Source organism: Dipteris shenzhenensis, chromosome 29 (assembly GCF_047967505.1).
Source record: "Dipteris shenzhenensis isolate YYH24624 ecotype China chromosome 29, Dip_SZ_1.0, whole genome shotgun sequence".
In the NCBI taxonomy this organism is placed as follows: Eukaryota; Viridiplantae; Streptophyta; class Polypodiopsida; order Gleicheniales; family Dipteridaceae; genus Dipteris; species Dipteris shenzhenensis.
In genome coordinates this window covers 37,075,911-37,100,648 of record NC_141624.1, presented here as the reverse complement: position 1 = coordinate 37,100,648, position 24,738 = coordinate 37,075,911, and the positions used below count along the sequence as shown (strand labels likewise).

Sequence of the window (24,738 nt, the reverse complement as noted above, 5' to 3'; positions counted from 1 at the left end):
AAATATCGTCGTCATGTTTTTGTTGCGTAAGCTATTTACATGTCCTCATGCTCATAGTATTTCCATTGTGGCGATGTCTATTGGTTTAATTATGTTCAGCTAATAATTTAGATCTTTGCTATGGTTTGGGACCAGATGCGGTATGTTCGTTGGTTATGGTGGGGAAGGTTCGGTCTTGTTGTCACCTTGCTGCAGCTGATAGGGGCAGCATATTGGACTTTTGTTATTTGGAAAAGTATTTCTTCTGATTCAAAGGGCTGCAATTCAGGTTGCTCCATCTTGATCCTTCTGTTTAAAGAAAGCTCTTATAATTTTCCTCTTGTTTTATTGCAAAGGGGACAAATAATTTTTGCCAATTAGTTTCGCTTTAGGTGCTGGGCAGCGGGCTTGGGAAGAAAATGTGTCATTTTTGGGAAGGTTTTAGTGACATGTTCTGCTTGATCAAAGATGCTTGGGTCTTGTTATTTTGGAGATGAGGAAAGCCCACCTATCAAGAGCCCACAATATAGACATTCAAATACTACGCAGGCGCTCATCACCTCATTTTATCAAGAGGATGCAAAGGGAGGAGGGCTATGATGCTTAGGGGGGGTTGACCATCGAGCTGATTTGATGGATCTGTAGCCCCTATGATCAACAAGCATGCATGTACTACTTCATCTACAAGCACACGTACCACCTAAGCAATCATACAAATGTTTCTAAGAATCGTCAATTCACATGCCATCTGACTAGATGGGTCCTAGATGGATGCATCTATAAGCATAGTTACGGGAAACGAAAACGGAAACGGAAACAGCAAGGGGGGAAACGGAAACGTTTCAGGATTTTTTGAAAGGGCTGAAACGGGGAAACGCCACGTCAGCAAGGGGCTTTTACGAGAGGGAAAAGGAGCCACCATTTAGTACTCACATTTGAGAATACATGAAGAAAGACAACATTAAAGTTCAACCAATGATCAATCATCAATGCCAAATTCCAATACATTATAAACTATAGTATATACACCACATGTGTCATGCATTTACAATTTGCATAATGACTCAAGAGTAACAAAATGGCATTGCAAAATTCCAAGTTCCATCTCAGCCTCCAGGACAAAAATGAAAGAGTACATACTACAAAGGTAAAAAGCCCAAAAAGTGTAGGCCCTAAGCCTTGGCCCATAAGACCTATACATCAACATTTGGCGGATCTATGGGATCCTCCTCTTCAACCTCAACCTCCTCCTCTGGCATGGAATCATCATCATCATCATCAGTACCATTGGTCCCATCTGGTCTATGAAAACCAATATACTTGTCATGTGTATACTCCTGTCTCATCTTGTTAAGAAAACGCAAGTTTGCATTAACAAAGACAAGATCATTAGCCCTGTGTACTTGCGAGACGGTTCCTCTTCTTTGTGTGGATGTGGGCAAAGCTACTCCACAAGCGCTCACAAGAAGAGGAGCTACAACCCTGGCTAAGAATCCGAATGGCAAGCCGTTGTAGCTTAGGGGAATCGGCTCCATAATCCTCCCACCGCTGAAGGCTGAGGGCACTTGAGGCTTGAGCCTTGGGCATTCGGGAGGACACGGCTTGAGGCTTGAGGCTTGAGCCTTGGGCACTGGGGAGGACACAAAACGGGCAGTAGTAAGCAAGGAAGGAGCGGCGAACAGGCGGCGACAAAAGTGATGGGCTGCGCAGGAATTTTTTTGTTTTGTCAGGGTTTGCAAGCAGAAACGGTGCATTTCCCAAGGGGAAATGTTTCCCACAGAAACGCTGTTTCTGTTCCAGATCAACCCGGAAACATCGTTTTGCCTATTTTTTTTTCTGAAACGCATGTTTCCCATAACTATGCCTATAAGACTGCTCGCAGCCAAATGCCCCTGAGCTTTCTCTAGATAAAGGGTCACCGGTCAATAGCAACAAATCATGAACATAGCCCGGAGATCAAAAGAGGCCACACCTGCCTCATTTGTCCAGTAGCTATATATTCCTCGTAGATCAGCTAGAGACACATTAACGAGGAAACACCTGAAACTACATGAGTGACAGTGCATCACACATTTGAAGAATTGTACTTTGCACTCTATATAGTGTATTTTATTCAGTGAGTGGGAGAAGTGCGCATGCTTTTCCTTGGGTAACGAGTGGGCCATTTGGACTTTTGAAGATGTGAAATCTCTCCCTCAGTTGTTCATCAGATAGTACAGGTGGAGTTCACCATGACACCCCTCCAGGTTGATGCCATCTTTTAGATAGTGACATTCCTCCATAGAATTTGGGCCCTACCCCACTAGAGATTACCGAGGCTGGCACTAGAGTCATCTAGGTGATTATTAGAGAGTAGGGTTGATATAATATGGTATGCACGCATATCCACTTCGTTTGCCAGACACCGTATCTAGATGGACCGTCTTTCCCCCTTCCAATACAACATGGATGCACCGCTTGAGTCAACCCACGAGATGAGATTAACCGTATTATATGGTTAGATTTCCTCCAACTCCATATGTCTTAGACTTCGGGGGGGGGGGGGGGGGACCAGGAGTTCCCCACTAGGATCCAATTCTATCGCGACCACTTTTCGAGAGTATTGGAGGATGGACTCATCATCAGATCCTAGTACCTTGAGGACATAGGAGTCTCACATGCAATGAGGACCACCATAGGGTAGATGCTAGTTTCATCACACCGGCTGAGGATTGAGGTAGGTAGAGCAGCAGGGATACCCAGAGAGCACCAGATGTGCAGGCTATGCACGTTGGAGGAGGTCGAGATAAAGGAGTAGTTTCTATGCACGTGCTCAGTTTGCTGAGATCGAGATAAAGGAGTAGGTTCTATGCGCCTGCCCAGTTTGCTATGAGATGCGCAAGCGATACCACTGCCTCTTCTAGGAGGGTACGGCTTTTGGTCCACTCTCATGCACTTCCATGACCACGTCTGCATTGGACTCTATCTGATTGAGATGCAACGACATAGAGAGACACTACGATAGATCAGAGAGCAGCGTGAGGTGATGGCACCACAGGTTACTGAGGCGGATCGAGCATAGAGGCATGTCACATATTTCTATGTTTTTGAGTCAGCTTTACAGCACATAGTGGGGTGGAGGATGAGGGTTACCTGATATGAGGGCAGTATAGATCAGTAAAGCAAGCCGACACGATACTGTCGAGCGAGGGATGCAGAGACCAAGAGTAGCTAGAGCACACATGATAAAGGCCAAGTTTTTTGCTCTCCTTAGAGGGGACCGCTAGAGACGAGGCATCACTCTTGATATAGCCCATTGGATCTAGAGATTGAGGAGACCACATCCCCCACCACAACACGAGACAGCTCGATAGATGCAGGTCAAGGATATCCTCGCAGCCCACCAGAGAGCTACTATAGTGCCAGGTTTTGGCTTCCGAGTCTCAGCTTTCAGCTTTAGTTTGTTTTTGAGTTTTGAGCTCTGTTTGAGTTCTTTAGCCTAGCATATACTCAGCAAGGGCCATATTGCGCCCTTTACTTCAGCCCTTTGAGGCTTCTCTCTCTCTCTCTCTCTCTCTCTCTCTCTCTCTCTCGGAGGGACATACATTCTCAATTTCTCTAGACCCAGATTCGACGTACGGCCAATGAGGACTTGTTTGTTGCAATATGCTACTTTCCACCAGAGACATCTCACTTTGCTTGGGATGTTCATGATGAAGCCGACCCGTTGCCATATGCAGCCCAGAGTTGCAGAGAAGGCTTCCTAGTTGGTGACTTCAACGTGAGGACAGGGGTTGGCCACGTATCATTCCTTGAGTTTTGAGATGGTGCCATCCTATTGCCAGATATGGACCTAGATGATGCAGGTTTGTTAGGAGTCTCACTGCTGATAGGTGGGCCCTGGTCACATCACATGGGCATGCTCCAGCGTAGTTAACTACATCATGGGATCCCCTACCTTCACATGCTGTATCACTGACTTTTTTGTTGCACCATGTCCTCTAGGGGCAAACCACACCTACCTCTTCTTTAGCATCTCCACTCTTTGTCTAGCTATACCACCCACACCACTGATTGCTCACACTACCTACCACGGCATACACTTTGACCACAATCTTCACCTTAATATTCAGCCCGCCTGTATATACTGCTTACATACAACGATCACATAGCACTTTTAGAGGACTGTGCCACTCTCACAGCTCCATATCTCTCAGCATTCACTCAGTTCTCTCAGCTCCATATTTCTCAGTTTCTGTCCTCAGTTCACTTCCGTTCACCTCTCTCCCTCACACAGTCCCAGGTTCAAGGTGTCAGCTCCGAGTTGCATTCTGTCTTTCATGAGGAGTGCTTATTTTTTTTGAAATTCTCCAAGTTTAAAGTAAATACTTCCCTATATTGGGGAAGGGGGCCCTCAGTGGTACAGGGACCCAATCGGTTGTCGTCTCGATTTCTCTAACTCTCTCTCTCTCTTCCTCTCTGTGGTGCATAGGCATACACCTTGCATTTAGGTTTAAAGGAGGTCTCGCTACTATTACAGATTATTAACTGTTGCCTGTTACATTGATCTCCTTTTTTCTTCTCAAAGTAGAAGAAGTCATGTTGTACATTGCCTTTGTTCTTTCTATTTCTTTTGAGAACTTTTGGTAGGTGCATGTTAGAATTCCTTTATCTTTATGCCAGGATCTTATAATATTATCATAGAATTCAGCAAAACTCAAGGTATCTTCTAGTGTATTGAACATGTTTTTGTGGACTTCATTCTAGCAATCTTGTGGGAGAGCACTTTAGAAAAGCACACAAAATACTTGCTGATAAAAAATGGAAGATTTTGCTGTAAAGTCTTGAAAGTCTTGAACATAGGAATCAAAACCTTTGGTGCCCCCATCTGCAAACTGTTGAGTTTGCCAAATTGTTTGTATTCATCCATCTTCTAGGTGAATATTTAAGAAAAGCTTTCTGAATATCTTCCCAAGTAGTAAGAAGTGAGGGCTTGGTCTTCAGGTCTTGCCACCAAGCATCTGCCTTGCTCCAAAGATACATCCCCACTGCTGTAATTCAAGAGGGAGCAAGATAGTTTGTCAGAGTGAAACAAGCATTCTAATATTTAGCCATGAGCAAACGCTGTTATTGGTTCCTCCTTTTCTCCTGAATAAATTTCAGGGTTCAATGGAGGGTGTCCCACGGGCTTGGTGCTGTTGTAGAAGCTTTATTTGCTCATGGAGCAGCAGCAGAGAGCCAGTAAGGCTCTCAACATCAGAGTACGTGGGATCCCACGCACTGAGGCTACACCGATGGTAGATGCGACTGCGTTCGTGACCGCTACCCTGGGTGTGGCTGAGCACAGGATAGAGAGGGCATGGCGGGTGGGGAGAGATCCCAACCGAGAGCAACCCCTGATCATACGATTTCATGACACTCAGGCGCGACTTTCAGCTCTACGACGCAGGTCAGTCCTTCGAGATCAGCCAGCGATCTCTATGGATGAGGATCTCACACCTCTACAGGTTGAGGAGAGGCGCTCTTTGCTGCAGCAGCGGGATCAGGCCCGAAAGGAGGGGAAGTGGGCAGTGGTACGAGAGGGACGACTTCTTACAAGCCCCCCCGTAGGACACCTGCCCCCTCCCCTACATAGGGAAGCGGGGCCTATGAGACTCAGATATCTGAGACCCTGTCCTGCACCATTTGGAACTGTAATGGTACCTTATGGTCAGAACCAGGGAACTTCTTGGAATCCTATACAGGCCACGACATAGTCTTCTATACAGAGACACATCAGAGTCTAGAGTGCCCTCTCCCAATAGTTAGGGGATATACATGGGAGTCTGCCTACAGAGATGAGACGAGGGGTACAGGAGGAGTTCGAGGTTCAGGTGGAGTTGTAGTCCTTTTCAGATCCACACTTCGGGGGATCATTTCAGTAGAGCAGAGAGATACACATTCCAGATTTCTTTGGATCCGGATACGACACATGGATAGCCAGGATCTGTTCGTCGCAGTTTGCTACTTCCCCCCGGAGACCTCCCACTGTGCCAGAGATATTCGAGGTGATGATGAGACATCCCCATTTGCTGCCCTTTATCAGTCCATTGTTGACTTTTCTAGCTACAGAGAAGTCCTTCTAGTGGGGGACTTCAACGCGAGGACAAGGACCCGTCAGGTACCACTTCTTGATTTCAAAGATGATTCCACTCTACTGGCAGATGTTGACCTTGAGGAGGTAGGTATGCTACGGGTTTCGGCTGACAGGCGAGGTCCACTTTCATCCTATGGGCAGGCCCTATTAGACCTGGGCAGAATACATGATCTCATTATCTATAATGGTCTTGACAGATGGCCCGCTTCAGGTGGTTTCACATGCTTTCCACATGGGGGGGCTCTAGTGTTGTTGATTACATCATGGGATCCCCTGTCTTCACATCTTGCATTACTGACTTCACTATAGCACCTCTCCCCCCAGGGGCTGATCACACATACCTTTTCTTTCGCATCTCCACCTCCCTTCGCACAGCACCTTCCACCCCACTCAGGGCTTACTCCACCTACCACGATATACACTTTGATCGGGATCACTCACCTGCTTACTCTAGCCGTCTGTACATACTTCTTGCTTATAATGCCATAGAAGAGGATAAAGCTATCCATGGTAGCCTGCTACGTCCCGAGGTATAATCCCCATATTCCCTAACTCGGTACAGATATGTGATGACCTGAAATGTAGCATCTAGCTGTAAAGGGGGTGACCCAAACTCAGCCTAAATGATCTGGTGAGGAACGGATGACTTACCACGAATCATCCGTGATAGCATGAGAACCTGTAGCCGCTCCACACGGGCCCACTCTGTATCCGACAAGTCTGGTCCCCAACAAGGACTGCCGTACATCCCCGCTGGGCGAGCCAAGGAGTCAAAAAGTAACCCCTTGGTGCGTGGATCCTGAAAGTGTGAGCAGAAGCACTACCTCTCTAGCCTGGCCAATGAGGCATATCCTCTACTCAAGCGTGCCTGCATCACGGGTCTCATAGTGAAGCTCGGTCCGGAGAAGATAACCCCAAGATAAGTGTATGATGAAACTATCTCAACAGATGACCCCGCAAATGTGAACTGCTCCTGACGCATGATGGCTCGAGATGTATTGAAGATCATGACCTTGGTTTTACCCAGGTTGACCTTCAAATCATGAGACTCACAAAAGCTTGCAGAGCAGGAGGAGATCAGAGGTGCTGGTATGCATGTACAGAGAGATGGTTTGAGCGACTGGGGCTCCACATGGATAGACTACCTCCCTTCCCGTATAGCATGGATGCTCCGTTCTCTCCCCTCTTATCACACGAGGTCAACCAGGTCATCCGTGAGGATCTACTATAGCTACACACTTTTCGAACCTGGTTGGAACCGAGTGAACTCCCAGTGAAGCTTAGCTTCTACAGAGATCACTTCTTACATATCACAGCAGAGGGTTTCATTGACCCACCAGGATACACACAGATTCACCTACCTCACTTGATGAGGATCTCTCTTGGGAAGTTCCGGGTCTCTTCACACAGACTTCGCATCGAGAGCGGCAGAGCAGAGCGACTACCCAGGGAGCGGCGCATATGCACACTATGTGACATACAGGAGGTTGAGACAGAGGAGCATTTCATCTTTAGGTGTCCTGTGTACTATGAGATCCGAGGACGTTTCCACTGCCTCTTCAGAGATAGTTATGGGATTTTAGCCCATTTCCTCTCCCACCCAGACCAACGGTGTTTGGCAGGTTTCATTCATGAGGCACTTAGACACCGCGAGAGGATACTCAAGCACGGAGACAGGAGCAGACTTCTTCCTCGGTTGATCCCTCTCAGAGCTCTATCACGGAGTTCTTTCAGCTAGATCACATGGATCCCAATGAGATGAGGCCTCGACATGACCGTGACCCGAAACCCGTGACCCGACAGCTCAGACAGAGGGTCGACACACAGATCACACTTGGAGACATCCCCTCCTTGTTTAGAGTTGGAGCCCCCGACCGACGGGGGTCACAGTAGCCCTGGTTAGACGTAGAGCTACGACCAAGAGACGTGCCAGGACCGCACCTCTGAGTGGCCGACAACACTCTATTGCCGACTTCATGCCTCCACTGCCTCATCCATCCTGATATCTTGCTGTTGCTGGGGATGATGATGATATTGATGATGATGCTGAGATTGATATATAGTCGACCACCGACATCACTATGTTGTACTTAGGACTTAGTACTGCCATTCTGCATTTTTGGCATTTTGCATTTTGCATTGGTATGGACGCTCGTTTAGTAGCTCCACTACCACAGCTCGTTGTATCAGGATTTTCACAGTCTCATAGACCCATCGGTCTTCCGAAGACTTTAATAAACTTTCTTTCTTTCTTTCTTTCTTTCTCTGTTGTGCTACTTCATCTTTTCTTTTCCCCTTTGGCTCATTCTTCTTTTCTTTCCCCTTTTGCTCATTGTTGATTTCATGACTGCTCTCACGGTTACTTATGAGGAGTTCTTCAAAAGACCTGATGTAGGAAAGATTGGTAAAGAGAGACTACTTGGAAGGCATTTTCCAATAGAGAGATTCGGGCATAAGCTTGAGGAAAGAAGCTTCGTGAGGAATTAGAGATAAAATGGCTGAGTAATGGGTGCCTCATTATAGTTGAAAGAAGCTGCATGTGCTAGGGTGGAAGGCATGAGAGCTTGTACGGCATGAGAGAGCTTGTGGACAAGGGAGGAGGAAGGGTGAGGGCTGCATGATACTTATAGGTGGCCCTCCCCTTAGAGGTGTGGAGTAGAACTACTCCATTTGGACTGCATGTGAATAAATGCCATACATGTGGCTTGAAAGTGCAGCCAGCCTGGTGGCTGTAAGTAGGAGTTCTAACTGCCATTTGTGCTATGGGTAGTGGGGGTGAACGCACACATGTGTGTCAGATGGCTGAGGGTAGGTGGGTCGTTGATCACTTGGCAAAATCTGCTCTCCCCTACCATGCCACGTGTCCTTGGTAGCTAGATTTCACTCCCATATGGCACAAGCCCCTGCCACTTGGCTGTTTCAAGCCCACAAATATGTTACAATTACATAAGACCAGCATGTGAAGTCTACCGACATGGCAACTCAATTTGTTGCAAATAAACGATGGAAATCTAGCCTCTTGTGTATTGTGAAAGCAAGAAATCTAGTTGCAAGGCATATTCGATGTGCAGTCATCTAGCTCCTTCACCCAATGGCTGTCCCAGAAGGTCTATCCTGTCTTTTCACACCTACGTAACATCCAACGTATCCACAAGCAATAAAGTAACAATTTGCCTGGGAATCTTTCAACAAGACAATTTGTCATAGACAATGACGATCTATTTCTTTCTCGTGCCATTGTGCCCATCTGTTCTGCTGCGCTACCCAATTAATGGGCTGTCTTGAGAACCCAACGTGCATCAAGCATCAATTCGACACACAAGTATATGAATAATAGCTAAAGTGATTGTATGTGTTGATGTTTTGCTTAGACAATCGACAGTGGCAAACGACCGCTTACACCACAGCCAACACTGAACTCTAAAGTTGCACAATCCATGTCAGCAAATAAGCTTGCTTATGCAGCCAATCAGTACTACACATCAAGAGTCCCTGCACACTCTTCTATTTTCCTTTGGTGAGCAAGAGAAGCAATTAGACCCTTCCTTTTAGTATTTCATGCAACTGCATTAACTTTGTCTTGCAAGCCCTTCTAGTGTTTTGTCTTCTGTAGACTGTGCTTAGCCTCAGCTTGCTTAGTTGCAGTTGACAGTGTACACATCAAAATTGTAATGGTCTCTTAACCCATATTGTACCGTTGCTGCTATCTCCACCAAGAATGCATATATTTTGTCTCCATACGTTCCACATGTGTTTTACTCCTGGCATGACATCTATCAATGCAAAAATGTTGTATTGACCAAAGCTGCTGCACTAAGAGTGCTGCTATATACATGGCCACCCATGCAATGACCTATGCTAGCTGTAATTCTTGGTCCATTTTCTAAACCCTCCATAGTAGGAGTTGTACATAAGAAGTTAGGACTACTTGAGCTCTTAGGTCAACTAAAGTTGCTCAATACATGGCTGACTGAATCAGGCTGTTGGATTGCTGGTTTGATGAGTCAGGTCAGGCTGACCACTTTTGGTGAAGCAGACTGAGGCATCAACTTCTTCCCATAGGATTTATGGACTGCATATCAAAGTAAGTTCGATCAAGAGCCTAACATTTGATTCTGTTCAATATGCAGCAGTAGGACGTAGTCCCCCTGTATCTAGTCCTCAACCTCTATATTCTAGCTTGGTGAATGGAAGGAGTCCTTCATTTCTGGGCAGACAATTGTCTATCCTGCAGAGGAACACACTGGAATTGTATTGCCTTTCTTTCTTCTTCTATAGGTATTTGTCTGTTCAGGGCTCTTCTCCTCTTAGCAAGTTTTGTGTTCATTAACTCTTCCCCTGTGCTTTGAGTGCACCCTTCCTCTAGTTCGATGAGCCACAGTCAACTTATTCTGAGATAAGTCAACTTATTGTCTCTCAGTATTGTATAGCATTTTTTTGGGCATGAATGTGGCACATGAATGATTCAGATTATGCCTGCAGATGATGTATACTAATTCCTTTCTCCTTGTCTGACATCCTAACCAATTGGGCCTCAAGGCTTGTTTAGCGCTATGTAGCTATCCCTAGTCTCACTAGGGATGCAAAAAACTTTAAATGTGAAATGCTAAGTTACTTCTGACAAAAGAAGTCTTGAGTGTCATGGGTGTAAGAGTGTTGGACGTTTGGGAGTTTCTAATTTTGACATTACCTTTGTAATATCTCATTGTTGGCGGAATGACTATGAAAATCATAGTACATGATGATGGGTTCCGATCCTGTCTTGTTGTGAAGACAGGGAGTGGAGACAGTTAACTGTCCATGGTATGTGGGGCAGGCAGAGGGCTGGAGACATGGAATCCTTTCACTAGCTTCTCCTGTTGTCTGAACCTTGGGTACTAAATTACAATGATGTATTGTCCCGTATTGTCAGCATGTTGTAGATCTCTAGTTGACATGTAAACAAGGTCTTCCTTGCTATCTATGAGCTATTTTAGACATGTGGCAAACATATACCCTTTTTATCTTATGCCTTTTTTTTTCAATAGATTTGTCCGGGCTGTCACAAAAATAGAAGTAAGCTGGAGTGTTCTGACATGCTGTTTTGCTGTTCTATTGCAGCTTCTGGCTTGAGCCAAAAGACTCCACTTTTGTTTCTTGTTTTGGCACTCGCAGCATGGGTGCTGACTATCATGCAATGCTGCATTGGATCAGACATTTTGGCATGGAGCTCTTTATATGCTAGGCACAGTGAAGCGTGGAGAGCATACTACCACGAAATGTTTGACTATGGGATTCGAGAAGCCCTGTGTTGCCTTGGAAGGGCTCAATATATGTGAGCTGCCTATGTTAACGTATTTGGTGCTTCAAGGATGCAATGCTGTGGTATCTTATGTGATCTCTTTTTTACTTTGCAGAAGTGCAGGCGATGAGGATGAAGTAGATTCTGTTGCAGCAGTGTTAGGTGATCTTGTTTCATATCGGGCTACTGGTGCGAGCCACTTGGAGTTTCTTGCAGGTAGCTCTAGTACCTTGTGACATGGTGATGTGTCTGATACCCTTTCACTCAAAATTGTGGGCAGCCCCCTAATGCAAGACTGCTGTGTTCAATGTGGTACATCTTGGCAAGTATTGAAAGACCCCAGCATTCAAGCCCCTCATTTTGTGAGACTTGCGAATGATTTTTTGTTTCTTCTAGAACAGAGGCTGTTATGCCAAACACAAACACACTTTTTTTCTCCTAGTGAAATCCATTTGTCATTATATTACATAGAGCAGTCCTATGAAAAGGGACAGCCAGTTACAAAGCATTAGAAGATATCATTATACAACAAGAAGGCAGGATAATCTAGATCCTGCGCTCGTAGACAATCATAAAAAGAGCCATCTACTAAAAGCTTCAAAAAAATACAAATTCAGCAATGTGTGAGGTGCTGAAAAGAAGTGCTGACTGTTCTGCAGTGCACGTCTCAGGGTCTCAGCTCATTGCCTATAGTACCACAGAAGCGGGCACCAGCAGCTGGGGGGAGAGAGCCAGCAGGCTTGGTCGGCCAGTATTGGGGCTGGTAGGGCTGGTCAGAGCCAGCCTACCAAGCCTAGAAGATGGCAGGGCCAAGGGGGGCTGAACCCTATATAATATGGAGGGCTTTATGCCCTGGAACAAAGGCCTGGAAGGGCAAGTGAAAGCCCTTAAATAGGGCCCTGGTTGGGCTGGTAGGGGCAGCCAACCAGGTCAGTTTGTTGGGCAGACAAAGTCGGCCATTTAAGCCTGGAAAAATTGGCCATTTCAGAGGGCTCTTGGAGCCTATAAAAGGAGAGGCCCTGGGCCTCATTTTGCATCCAGTTCGTCAGCAAGAGTGGGCAGACAGGAGCAGCCAGCAAGCCTCTCCCTTGGGCCTCAACACTGGAGGTGAAGGTGAGCCAGAGGTGTGCTGCAGACTGAGTTCACAGCAGGGCTGTCTATCAGGGCAGCAAGAAGCTGAGATTTGGACGGAGAGTCTACATACACTCGAGGTGGAGCATGTGGGCTTAGTTTTCTAGAGATATCCGGTAGATAGATAGAAGTACCTTGTGGTAAGATCAAAGGACCACACTTTGGTGGGACTTTGGATCTCTGTCTTTTGTATTCTGTCCATAGCTTTGGACGGAAATATCTTCTTTTGGTGGTTTCTATATCTAGTTGGATCATTGTCTATTTACTAGTCTGCACATCTATTTGATGCACATAAGTTGAAGAAGTTTGTGATTCCACACCCCACACACATTGTGTGAGCTCCTGGGCTATTCTATCAGTCTTCCTCTATGCGTACCCTTTGTTGGTCGATTTCTAACAATCCTACGGCTGGCTAGAGCAGTAGTAATGATGATGATATGGACTATATTAGGAATTTGAAAACTTTCGAATACTTTAGGAATATAAAAACAATCTCATTAATTTTGGGAATCTGGTTACTATGGAACTAGCAGAAATAGTGTATTTGCTAGAATTACAAATGCTATCATGTCTTTTCCCATTTTTCGGGTGGGGTGTGAGGGGTTAGGCCACATGGTCAAATCTCATGACATTGGTATATATAAAACTAGGAATATTTATCCACATGGTATAACATTGATGATATTCATATTGGTGATGTTTATAAAACACCGTTGTAAGGCTTGCATAATCTTGTTACATCACAAAGGTGGCTTTCTCCTTTCCAAAGGACGATCGTAAATTGGCCTTTGTTACATGTCTTGGTGGGATTTTTATATTTTTAGGGAGCTTAGCACTCGTATGCATCTATTTTAAATACAATATTATCGCTCAGGATCCTTTGTGTTGCACATCCAAAGCTTATCTCAATACCCTGAATACATCCTTTATCTGTAGCATTTTGATAAATGCAATTCAATGTTGTAGAAGTATCTTATTGTGGTTATCTGATGTCCTATTTACATGTATATCACTTTGTGCAATTCCAAGCCATATTGGTAAATTGCGTTTAACAATAGAAGAAGCATAAAATCACCATTCTTTACATCTACTATTGGCTTAAATGCATCTTTAGGTCGTTTGCGTGAAGGTATAGTGATCATTTAGCTCCTTCAACTCTTCGATGTCATTCATGTCATCTATTGCAATAGCTAAGCCTGCACCATGTGCCAAATATCTTTGAACGGTTCTTTTTCGTGCATATTGGAGTTTCTAGAGCATCCATTATTTTTTTTTACTACTCAATTATAGAAGCTATGTATAGTGGAACTTAACATCAGGACCTTTCACTATTGATCATCTTTCCTAATACATGAGATAACCTTTGATGCAACTTATCATCTCTCGGTGGTTCCTTATATACTCAAACATGGGGACCAACATTAGGGACCCTGTTGGAAATATGGGCTTCTCAAAATTCTCTCTCTTTCACAATTCAAAGGCTAGCTTTCTTGGGTAGCCACTCAACCAACTTGGGATGCCACTTCTACTACATGTTTGCCATATCCGCTTTCATATAAGACGTAAATTGTAATGTTTTTGAATATCCTGCTAATGCATCGCGATCATCGTACAAAAAGCCATTGATGTTACTCTTAAAATGGGGAAGATGGTTATTAGGAATGGAGTAGGTCTTAAAGTTTGAGACAATTGAAAATGATGCATTAGGTGTGGCCTGTGGGAGAATAAAAGTTATGGTTGTCTTGAGCTTATTAGAGAGTTTGGTAAACATGGCATCGATGTCTTTATGTGTATGATCCACCATGAGGAATCCTAGTTGGATTATCTTGAAGGTTTCTCGTGCTACCAAGAGTGAAAAAAATGCAGATAAGTAGCGATTTTTATTTTTTGATGCACAATCGTGTAGTTGTAGTTGCAAGTCTTTAGGTAATCGTATGAACTCTATTTGACCATCTGATACAACCAACTTATCCACACACATGGTTTGATTTAGTATTGATGCAATGTCTTTCTTGAACTTGGTGCATGTAGCAGTCTATTGCTTACTTTGCTAAATCATAATATTCATGTCTTTCCAACCTCTCTAAGTTTTGTAAACACATTGATAATGATGCAATAATGAAGTTTAATTGATGCGACCATAATCTCAAAGCAAAGTGATCATATTGTCTTTTCTCATATCCATGTATAATCGCACCTGATTCAATGAGTAGATTTGTGTGTCCCTTATCGCACCTAATCTTGTTATTATTGTCTTTTGTTAATTCATCTTATCAAGTATAATGCTTATATTTTTTTCCCGAATTTAATTGTGATACTAAAAGTCATGTACAATAGAGGCTTTTACAGCTTTGTTGCTATAGAGTGTGATATCTGTGTCGCTTTAAGAGTATCACGTTCTTGTATGCATAGCGCTGCTTAAACTCACTTTCTTTTCAAGACTGGCATGCTTAAACTTTGTGATTGAATGTGAGCGTAGACATCTGCTTATATCCTAGCTCTTTCAATGTCGTATTAACTCCATGAATATGTGTGCTTGCTTATATATATTTGGAATTACCAATTGTGTTTCTCTTCACTAATCTTATCATGTTTCGCTTTTGTGTGGCACATTGGCATATGCTCTGCATTCTTCTCTACAAAGTCTCTCATAATTAATTTTGCTATTTGAGTGTGATCCCAAGCTTTTCTTAAAATCCCTTTGTTTCCATGGAGGACTCTTCGCACACTTTGCTCGTATTGTCGTCTGCACCTGTAAAACAAGTTCTTTGGGATCCTGTATATCTTATACCATGTCAATGCACACACATGCTTTCCATTAAACATAAAATTATATCTTCTTGTATCCACACTATCGATGTGATTTGATGAGTTAAAATTATCATAGATATAATTAGTATATGCTTCTAAGTTTAAGCTCCAAAAGTAGTTGCAAAGCGCAAGTATTTCTTCTTGACTAGTGAGCTGACAATATTCTTTACTAAAACAATCAGTTGTTACTTGGAAAACATCATCCATAGATGAGCTCAATTTTAGAAGTGTTTTGTGCAAAAATCCAGGTCTTCCTATTCACCATACAATAAGTTTTATTTTTCACATATTTTAAATTCTTGTCGCAAATGAGATCCTCACAAGAACCATTCATATGTCCCTCCTTTAGCAATGGTTTTTCATCCTTAAATCTCTTGATATGCCATCTTACCGAATTGACACAATTATGTTTCTGGTGATGTGGCCTATCAAGAGGCTTAGCTTTAATGATGGAAGAGGCACATGAATTGTTTCACGTGTGAAGTATTCATAATGGATGGAACACGAGTTTAGTGAGGATTTCATTGCGAGCGAGAATTCAATTTAAACTAGTGAGCTGATAATATTTTTTACAAAAACAATCAGTTGTTGTTGCTTGCAAAACATCATCCATTGATGAGCTTAATTTATAAGTTTTTTGTGAAAAAATCCAGGCCTTCCTACTCACCATACAATAAGTTCTCTTTTTGACATAGATTGTTGCCCCAGATGAGATAAGTCACAAGAACCATTCATATGTCCCTTCTTTAGCAATGGTCTTTCATCCTCAAAAATCTCTCTCTCTTTTTGGGCAAAGAAAAGAACCTTCTATTAATGCTTGAAAAACTTCGTAGCCCCAAAGGTGCTGAGTAGAAGAAAAAACTCCTGCAGGCCAAGCCTTGCAGAAATGTGCACGTCTTGCGACAGTCATCCTAGAGCCCGAGATCCCACGCTCCCAGGTGGAGCGCAGGGTGTAGATGATATCTTGCCAGATGGAGATCAAGGTAGCCGAGGGTGGAACCGGATGCTCATCTATCACCAGACTATAGTGAGCAACCCAAATATTCCACATATTCCGGTAAGTTGGAGAGACCTCATCAATCTAGAACGCTGCATGCGAGACCTCCCTCAATCAACCAGGCCACTATCACCCTTCGAAGGCATTGCATGTGTGTCATAATCCCGAGGGCTCCCATCCAGATCCTCTCTAGGCTGCGATAGCTCCAAAGATACTGAGGATCGTCTCCAAAACACTAGCAGAGCAAAAATGACACTGGCCCTCCACCCACATTTGCTCTAACCACGGCCCATGGACAAGCCTCCGTGGGCGGCCAACCAAAAAAAGTAGGAGATCTCCTTGGCCGCAAAATGGACCATAGGCGCGTCCAAAATCTAGAACAAACCTCCCGGGGCTACCCAATGTCTCTCCCTCGAAGGGGTCCATGTTGAAGAGTCCATCTGAATCCTCCTGTCAATCCGAGTGGTATAGGAAACAAAGGGTATCTCGTCCACCTGCTCGGTGAGGTCGATCTTGGAAGGCCAAAACCACTCTCCCGAATTCCACTGAACCTCCCTCAGGGGCCTACCTTCCCAAAGCCAGAGTTGCCATCTAGGGGCATCTTGCTCTGGGATGCTAGGAGGATCAATGTGCCACTTCTTCTCCAATCGGCTCACAACTCTGATCATCTGCTAATGAATCCCATCCAAACTCCCGTCCATCTTTGGGTCTCTCTCAGTGAATGCTTGATCTAGGCCTCTAGACCTTGCACGGAAGAAATCAGGCTGCTTGTTGCCTCGCTGAGTCGTCATGCTTAAAAGGATCCCTGTCTGAGAAACTGGCCCATACAATTGTTGTCCATCCACATGCAGAGTGCTTCCATCTAGGTCAATCTCCCTCATCCGTTGCCTTGTCACTCGCATATGCGCTATGGCTCCAAGCCTCGCCTCTACCTCCATGGGTAATATGCTCCATCTGCCAAAGGAGCAGGCTGGGCCATTGCCCCACTGTGCCCATCCAATGCGAGCTTGTTGTCCGAGCATATGTCCATCCCGATCCCTGATCTCCGGGTGCTGAATGAGAAGCTTACGCTTGAACTCCTCTCTGCAATGGGGCTGAGCACGCATGAGGCCTTTGCTAATCTCCTCATCATGGGGGAACCCTTCCCCGTAAGGGGGGCTTTGAGAAGATCCATTTTTGTGAATGCCTCACAATAAATAGCCAAGGCTCCCCGGGCTCTCTCCAAGCTCACTGTGATGCCCTCTACATACAAGACTATGCCATTTGCAAACTCGGAATCTAACAACTGCCCTTCCTGTCTGATTGGGAGCCTCAACCCTGTGAGGCCCACCATCTGCGATCTCAAGAAGTAGCCCAATGCCTCCTAAATAAAAAGAAAAAGAAAGGGAGCTAGAGGGCAGTCTTGGCGAACCAAGCAAGAGAGAGAAAAGACCTCACCCGTGTGTCCACCGATAAGCATCTGACTAGAGCTCCCCGCATATAGCGTAGAGACTCCTCTAATCAGTCTGTATGAGAAACCCAACCTCTCCATTGTGCCCTCCAGGAAAGGCCACTCCACCCTGTCGTAAGCCTTCTCAAAGTCCAAGAGAAAAATGTCGAAAGGCCGTGACTCCTCCCTAGTCCAATCCACTGTCTCCCAAAATGTGAAAATATTGTCCAAGATGCTATGCTCTTGTACAAAGCAAGTCTGTGTATCATGGATGATGTCGGTGAGATGAGGCCGTAAACGCAAACTCAATACCTTAGCTAGGATCTTGTATGCGGTGTCCAGTAGGGCGATTGGTCTCCACGGTCGGATGTCTGACCCATCCCTCCCTTTCGGAATCAAACAAATCCACCCCTTGCTCAGGGACTGGGGAAGAGAACCCTTGTGGAAAATCTCCTAGCAGGCTGAGCGGAAAGGGTCGGCAGTGATCTCCCAGAAGTTACAAAAGAATGCCGGAGTCAAATCATCTTCACCAGGATACTTTCGGGTTGGAAGGGCCTTGAGGGCTTCCCAAAGCTCCTCATCCGTGAAAGACTTCTCCAGTCTCTTGCACAACTTTCTCGAGACTACTGTCGGAACATGGTCCCAAACTAACTCATGGGCCACAAGGCAAGCTAGAGTCTTCCTCTCCGCGTGAAAGAGCTGGCTACAGAAATCTGTGGTTAACAATAAAATTCAGTGTGCAAGATACCCTACAGATCCCGTAATCGCTGTAGCTGTGTGCCTGTCGATCGAGGCCCAGTGGTATGAAAAAAATGCTTCGCCATCCTATACCCCTGCTTAACCCAGCGGGCTCGGGTGAATTGGTAGAAAAACTCAGCCCGTCGAACCTCTGTGTCCTGGAGCTCAAGGCTCGCACTCTCAAATCTATCACTAAGCCACTGGGAGCCTGGGTCTTGTTCCCTGAGCCTCTCTATGGAGGCGAGGTCCCGTCTCGCAATGCATGCTCGTGCTCATGAAGAGTCCTCCTCTGTCTAAGGGTGTGAGATGGCAGCTCCTCGTTGCTCCTCTAAATCGCATCTGTCACCCACGAAGGCCAGCCCTCGTAGGGGACTGACTCTGGTTGTTACCAAATCTTTGCAATAACCAGCCGAACCTCCTCATCCTGTAGTAGGTTCTCTGGAATGCGGATCCCCTTTTGGAGAAGACCACGTCGAAGCTGCTCTAGGTGTAATACTGTTGGAGAGTGGTCTGACATTGTGGTGCTTGCTAGAATCCCTATCGAGCCACCTCTGTGGAGTGCCCAGTCCCCAACGTAGAAGCTATCCAACCTCTCAAGCAATCCATCATGTTGCCTTTGGCCGAATGAGAAGAGAAGACTACTGGGGATCCTGCTAAACTCGCGCTCTCCACGTGTCTTTGCCATTGATCGTGAAGATGAATTGCTTCCACGTGCTCCGCTCTGCTGCTGGCATCTCGGAAAAGGAGGCATCCCTTGATTGTCCTCCCCAAACTCCAGATTGTTGAAGTCTCCTCCAACGATCCAGGAGTCTACATCTGGCAGACACTCTGTCAGCCTCCGAAAGGCTGGATGGTGCTGTCTACACGCCGGCACATACACATTCAGGATCCCATTCTTGGACTCTCCCATCCTGACTCCCATCCAAACTGCCCACCCTAGGATAAGCTCACCCTAATCGTAGACCTCTGGGGGCCACCGCCTGGGAGACCGAGATGCAGACCCCGCCTCTCCGTCTTATGACAAGAGACTACCTCCGGATCTCTCTTGGGAAGAATGTGATGACGCCGTCGGATGTTTGATATTGAGAACATGTGCTCCTGTATCCAAATGAAGTTCACTGCTCGCCCTACCACTGCCCTTTGCAACTCCTGTGAAGGATCAGATATTGCGGTTGACTACGTGCACGGTCGTGGAGCCCGTGCACGTTCCAACTCACATAGTCCAACTCATGAGGACGGGAAAGTAGGAAATAAAGCTCGCCTGTGCGTGGGTGCCTGTAAAATTGCCATTTGTGACTTTGAGGGGATTTTGGAAGACGAGTAGTCCGTGTCCGCGTGACGGCGTACCAGTGTGGACACTTGATCTATGCCAATCTTCCGTGCCCATTGCAACATAAAGGATACATCCACTCTGAATATCTCAGCACACTTCTAGAGTGGCCAGTAGTGTGCCCGATCAATCCTTACTTTAGGTGGCAATCCGATAACCCATAGTGTCAAACCAAAAATTGGCTTCTCCCGCATGAAGCTCAACTACAAGTTCACTTCAACACCATGGGCATGCCATAGATCTAGTCTTAGTGGACCCATTCAATCGTCCATCATGTGTGAGATCTGATCCCCCATGATAGCATCAAATACCCTTAGGGTCCACTTCTCCAACCCTATGGAGGTGAACTGGAATTTTAAATTGGATGTGTCTGGGATCCCACTATGCTGATCGAACCCCCTTTTCAAGGCTAGATGACCATGAACGTCACCTCTAGTGGTAGAGGGTAAGAGTCCGAGATCTCCAAGTAATTCCAAGGGCCCAATCTCTAAACGGGAGAGGGCGCCCAAGCTGAAATTTGGGAGCTGCTGATCGGAAGGACTGGTCTCTTCCCTCTAAATCCCCTTTGGAATGGGAGGGCTGAGAAGGGATGGGGACATGCTGTTGAGACGAGGGAGCGGAGGGAGGTGTGGTCGTGCCCTTACCTACCGGCAAGGGAGCTAGGGCAGGTCTGATAGGGGAGTGGGAGGGGGGGGGGGGGGAGCTGAAGAAGCTGCTATGGAGAGGGAGGTTGGGGTGAAGGGAGGCGGGGAGGCAGAGAGAGGGGGGGAGGCGGAGGGAGGGAGGCGGGTGGTGAGGATGACCATTGCAGGAGTGGCGAGGGAAGAAAGAGGGGAAAGGGGGAGCTTGGGAGGAGGGGGAGGGCGTGGAGAGGGAGAGGGGTTCGGAGGGGGAGGGAGGCGAGAGGGAATAGGGGAAGTCACAAGACCGTTCTGCTGATCAGGCGCACGTGGGCTTTGAATCCCCTTCTCATCAACCGCTGCCAGGCTACCCTCTGTAGCAGCTTCTGCCATCGCAACGTTAGGAGCTTCTTAGGCACACTGTTGACGCAAGGGTGACTGTGGTTGCTGAACCTCTACTAATGGAGGATCACCTGGCTAAACCGTGGTCCGTACTGTTGGGGGGGAAGGGTCTCCAACCAAGGCTCCTACGGCTCCTCCTCCATGGGTGCCTCTCGACGTGCTCTCTCTCTCTCCCTTCCTCTCTCTCCTTACATCTAGCCCGTTGCCTCTCTCTCTCTCTCTCTCTCTCTCTCTCTCTCTCTCTATCCGTCTAGCCCATTGCCTGCGGCACTTTTAAGCCAAATTTTCTTTTTTCCCACCTGGGTCCACTCTCCCTCTGAAGGTGTCACCTAGGCTGTCTGGGACTCTTGCTACTCCTGTCTTAAGGGATGCTGGGCTTTGGGATCTTGACTTTGCCTGTCTTGCGGGGGTGGGAGGGAGGAGTTCGTCCCTGACTATGAGGGCAGTTGTGGGCTAGATGGCCCATCTGCATGCAACGAAGATGTTGGCTTGGTAAATTGGAGATCTTCACTCTCTGATGAAGTGTACTTGCCTCGAGGGTCTCAAGGAGGATCAACTCTGGGAGGGACTTTGGGCTCTCAACCACCAATCTGATCTTGGGGACTCCGTTGTCTGCTACCACTAAAGCTATTGAATATGGCAGGAACTCCAGTACTGTGCCAAACGCTCTGCTAATGGAGGGAAGGATGGGTTTTCCTTTGGAAGACCCAAAAAGCGGAGCATCACTAGAAATCGGGGAACATGGTGTGTCGTGTGCATGTTCTTTACCGTGAAGCCATAATATCAAGAGAAAAGGTTCACCAGATGCAGGCCAAGGAGGATGGGGCTCTGCTCCACAAGTGTCAAGGCAGTAGCAGGAGAGTTAGCTGGATGAGAAAAACGCCTCTTCCGTAGATGATGACCTCCTGGATGTGGTCTCCTTCTAGTGCTAGACTCGTCTGAGTCTAGTCTCTCACCTATCTCCTCGTGGGTGTGAGGCCAACTATTTTGCCCACTACTGCCTTGTCCTGAAGTGACGGAAGTGCATGCTTCACCTGTTTCTTGTCGGCTGGGGAAAGAAGAATCTTAACAGTTATTCGAGGGTGCTGCCATAGAGTCCCTCTGGCTAGAGCAAGGGTCACTACCAAGAAATTCTTTCTCCAAGACAAACAAATTGACCACCATTGCCTGGAGGAAAGGAAGGAAAACCCAAGGGCTAGGTGCAGGGGAGCATGAAAACTACTACACATCCCTACAATTGGCTGCGAATGGAGAGGAGAGCCCTCATAGAAGAGCAAGGCGAAGAGGGGGCGGTCGAGAACCGGGGTGGAGGCGGAGAGGAGGCGAGGTGGAGGTGGAGGGTCTGAGGAGGGGAGGGGGTGGAGACAGAGAAAAGACGAGATGGAGGCTAGGTGAAGGCGGAGGAGAGAGACGTGGATGGCGGCGGGGTGAAGGAGACTGTAGGTGGTCGGGTGTCGGGATGGAGGCGGAATGAGGCGCAGGGCGGCAGTTTTGGGAGGTGAGAAAAAGGCGGGATGAAAGTGGGAGGAGGCGGGGGGGGTGGAGGAAGGAGGCGTGGTGGAGGCATATGAAGGCAGGGTGGGCAGAAGGCGGAAGGAGAAGGACGGAGGTGAGGCGAGGCAGAGAAAAGGCGAGAGGGTGTAGGCGGAGGCGTAAAAAGATGGGAGGGAGATGAGGTGGGAGGGGGTTGAGGCAGAATGAGGCTGGAGAAGGCTGAGGCGGGAGCTCAGGAGTAGCCCGTGTTTTTGGTCACCAGTGGAGGTAAGCTAACACAAGAGCAGGTTTAAGAGTGACATGGATCCAAAAACTCAAGATCCTTAAATCTCTTGATATGCCATCTCACCAAATCGACACAATTAGAGCTATTAGTGACGTGGCCTATCAAGAGACTTAGCTTGAAGGACAGAAGAGGCACATGAATTGTTCACATGCAAAGTATTCAGAATGGATGGAATGAGAGTTTTAGTGAGGATTTCATTTCGAGCAAGAATTCAATTTATGTTAAAAAGAGAACTTATTGTATGGCAAATAAGAAAGCCAAGATTTTCATGCAAAAAGCTTCTAAATTGAGGTAATCTATATGTGATATTTTATAAGTAGCAACAACTGATTGTTGTGATAAAAAATATTGTAAGCTTATTAGTCGAGAATAAACCTTGAAGCTTCAACTTGAAAGCATGCACTATGTCTATGATATTTTTGATTCATCAAATCATGTTTATAGCATGGGTACAAGAATATATAATTTTGCCAGTCTTCTAAAGACTAATGAGTTCTCCAAGTGCAGCATTCGTTTAGAGATTAAAGAACAGTTTGGGATAATAATACGTATACTCTTGAGGTGAATTCGATGTTACGTGCTACAACAATAAAGCTGTAGAAATCTCTATTATGCATGGTGTTTCGCATCAAAATTAAATTCTAAAAAAAAACTTGTGCAATAATTGATAAGATGGTTCAGCAAAAGATATCAATACCAAGATTAAGGATGCGATAAAAAGAGAAAAAAGTGATCGGTTTTACTAACATGCTTAATTACATATGGATAAGAGAAAATACATTATGGTTATTTTGCTTTGGAGTTATGACCTCATCACTCAAACTTCATTATTGCATCATTATCAATGCATTTATGAAGTTTTGAGAGGTTGAAAAGACATGAAAAAGGTTCATTTGGGAGAGGATGGCATACTGAGATCAATAGTATACTGCTAAATGCAATAAATTCAAGAAAGACATTGGATCAATAGTCAGCAAGATGAATTTAATCAAACCATATGTTGATAAGTTAATGTTACTGGATGGTTGAATAGAGTTCAGATGATTACTGAAAACCTGCAACTACAATTGGACAATTGTGCATCACAGAACAACAATCGCTACTTGTTTGCATTTTATTGCTACTAATGTCGCTCTTGGTGGCACGAGTGGTCTTCAACATGATCAAACTATGATTTCTCATGATGGATCATGCACATGATGACATCGATGCCATGTTGACCAAACTCTCTGAGAAGCTCAATACAAGCATGACTTTCACGTTTTCATTTCTCATTTATCATTTTTAATTGTGTCAAACTTCAAGACCCGCATCGTTCCTAATAACCCATGTCCTTGATTTCAAGGGTTACATTGATGGCTTCTTATGCAATGGCCAAGATGCATTGGCAAGAAGAAGAAAATGATTACAAGCTAGGTTTTATAGGAAGAGGGCATGCACAAATGCAGTACAAGATGCATCCAAAGTTGATTAAGTGACTACTTGGGAAAGATGGAAGATAGAGTTTTTGAAACCCCATTCTTCCAATAGGGTCCCCAATGGTGGTCTCCATGTATATTAAGGATCACTCAAAGTTGCATCAAAGGTAACCTAAGGTATGAGAAAAGATGATTAATAGTGCAGGTTCCTCATGCAGTATATAGCACTTGCAATTGAGTATTAGAAAAATTGGTGGATGCTCTAGGATCTACGAATTGGTGGATGCTCTAGAAAAATTGGTGGATGCTCTAGGATCACTCAAAGGTGCATCAAAGGTAACCTAAGGTATGAGAAAAGATGATTAATAGTGCAGGTTCCTCATGCAGTATATAGCACTTGCAATTGAGTATTAGAAAAATTGGTGGATGCTCTAGGATCTACAAATATGCAAGAAGAATTGTTCAAAGATTTTTTGCCATGGATACACAGTGTAGTCTTATCTAATGCAGTAAATGACATGAATGACTTCGAAGAGTTGGGAGAAATAAATGATTCAAAGATGCATTTAAGCCAATGATAGATGTGAAAGATAGTGACTTTGTGCTTGTTCAGCTGTCAAACGTATCTATTTAATATGGCTTGGAGTTGCACCAAGTGATATAGATGTAAATAGGAAATCACGGAACTACGAGAACGTACGTATACA

General features: G+C 45.5%; 1 protein-coding gene across 2 annotated transcripts in view; it reads left to right on the top strand.

The window, feature by feature from the left end:
- Positions 1-24,738, top strand: part of LOC147882787 (lipase class 3 family protein) — a 120,937-nt gene that overhangs the window by 21,830 nt on the left and 74,369 nt on the right. For both annotated transcript variants that reach the window (XM_087400704.1, XM_087400703.1), the window contains exons 2-4: positions 136-268; positions 11,195-11,408; positions 11,491-11,591. In XM_087400704.1, coding sequence (XP_087256830.1) covers positions 136-268; positions 11,195-11,408; positions 11,491-11,591 — 448 coding nt within the window. The remainder of the gene's footprint in view (positions 1-135; positions 269-11,194; positions 11,409-11,490; positions 11,592-24,738) is intronic.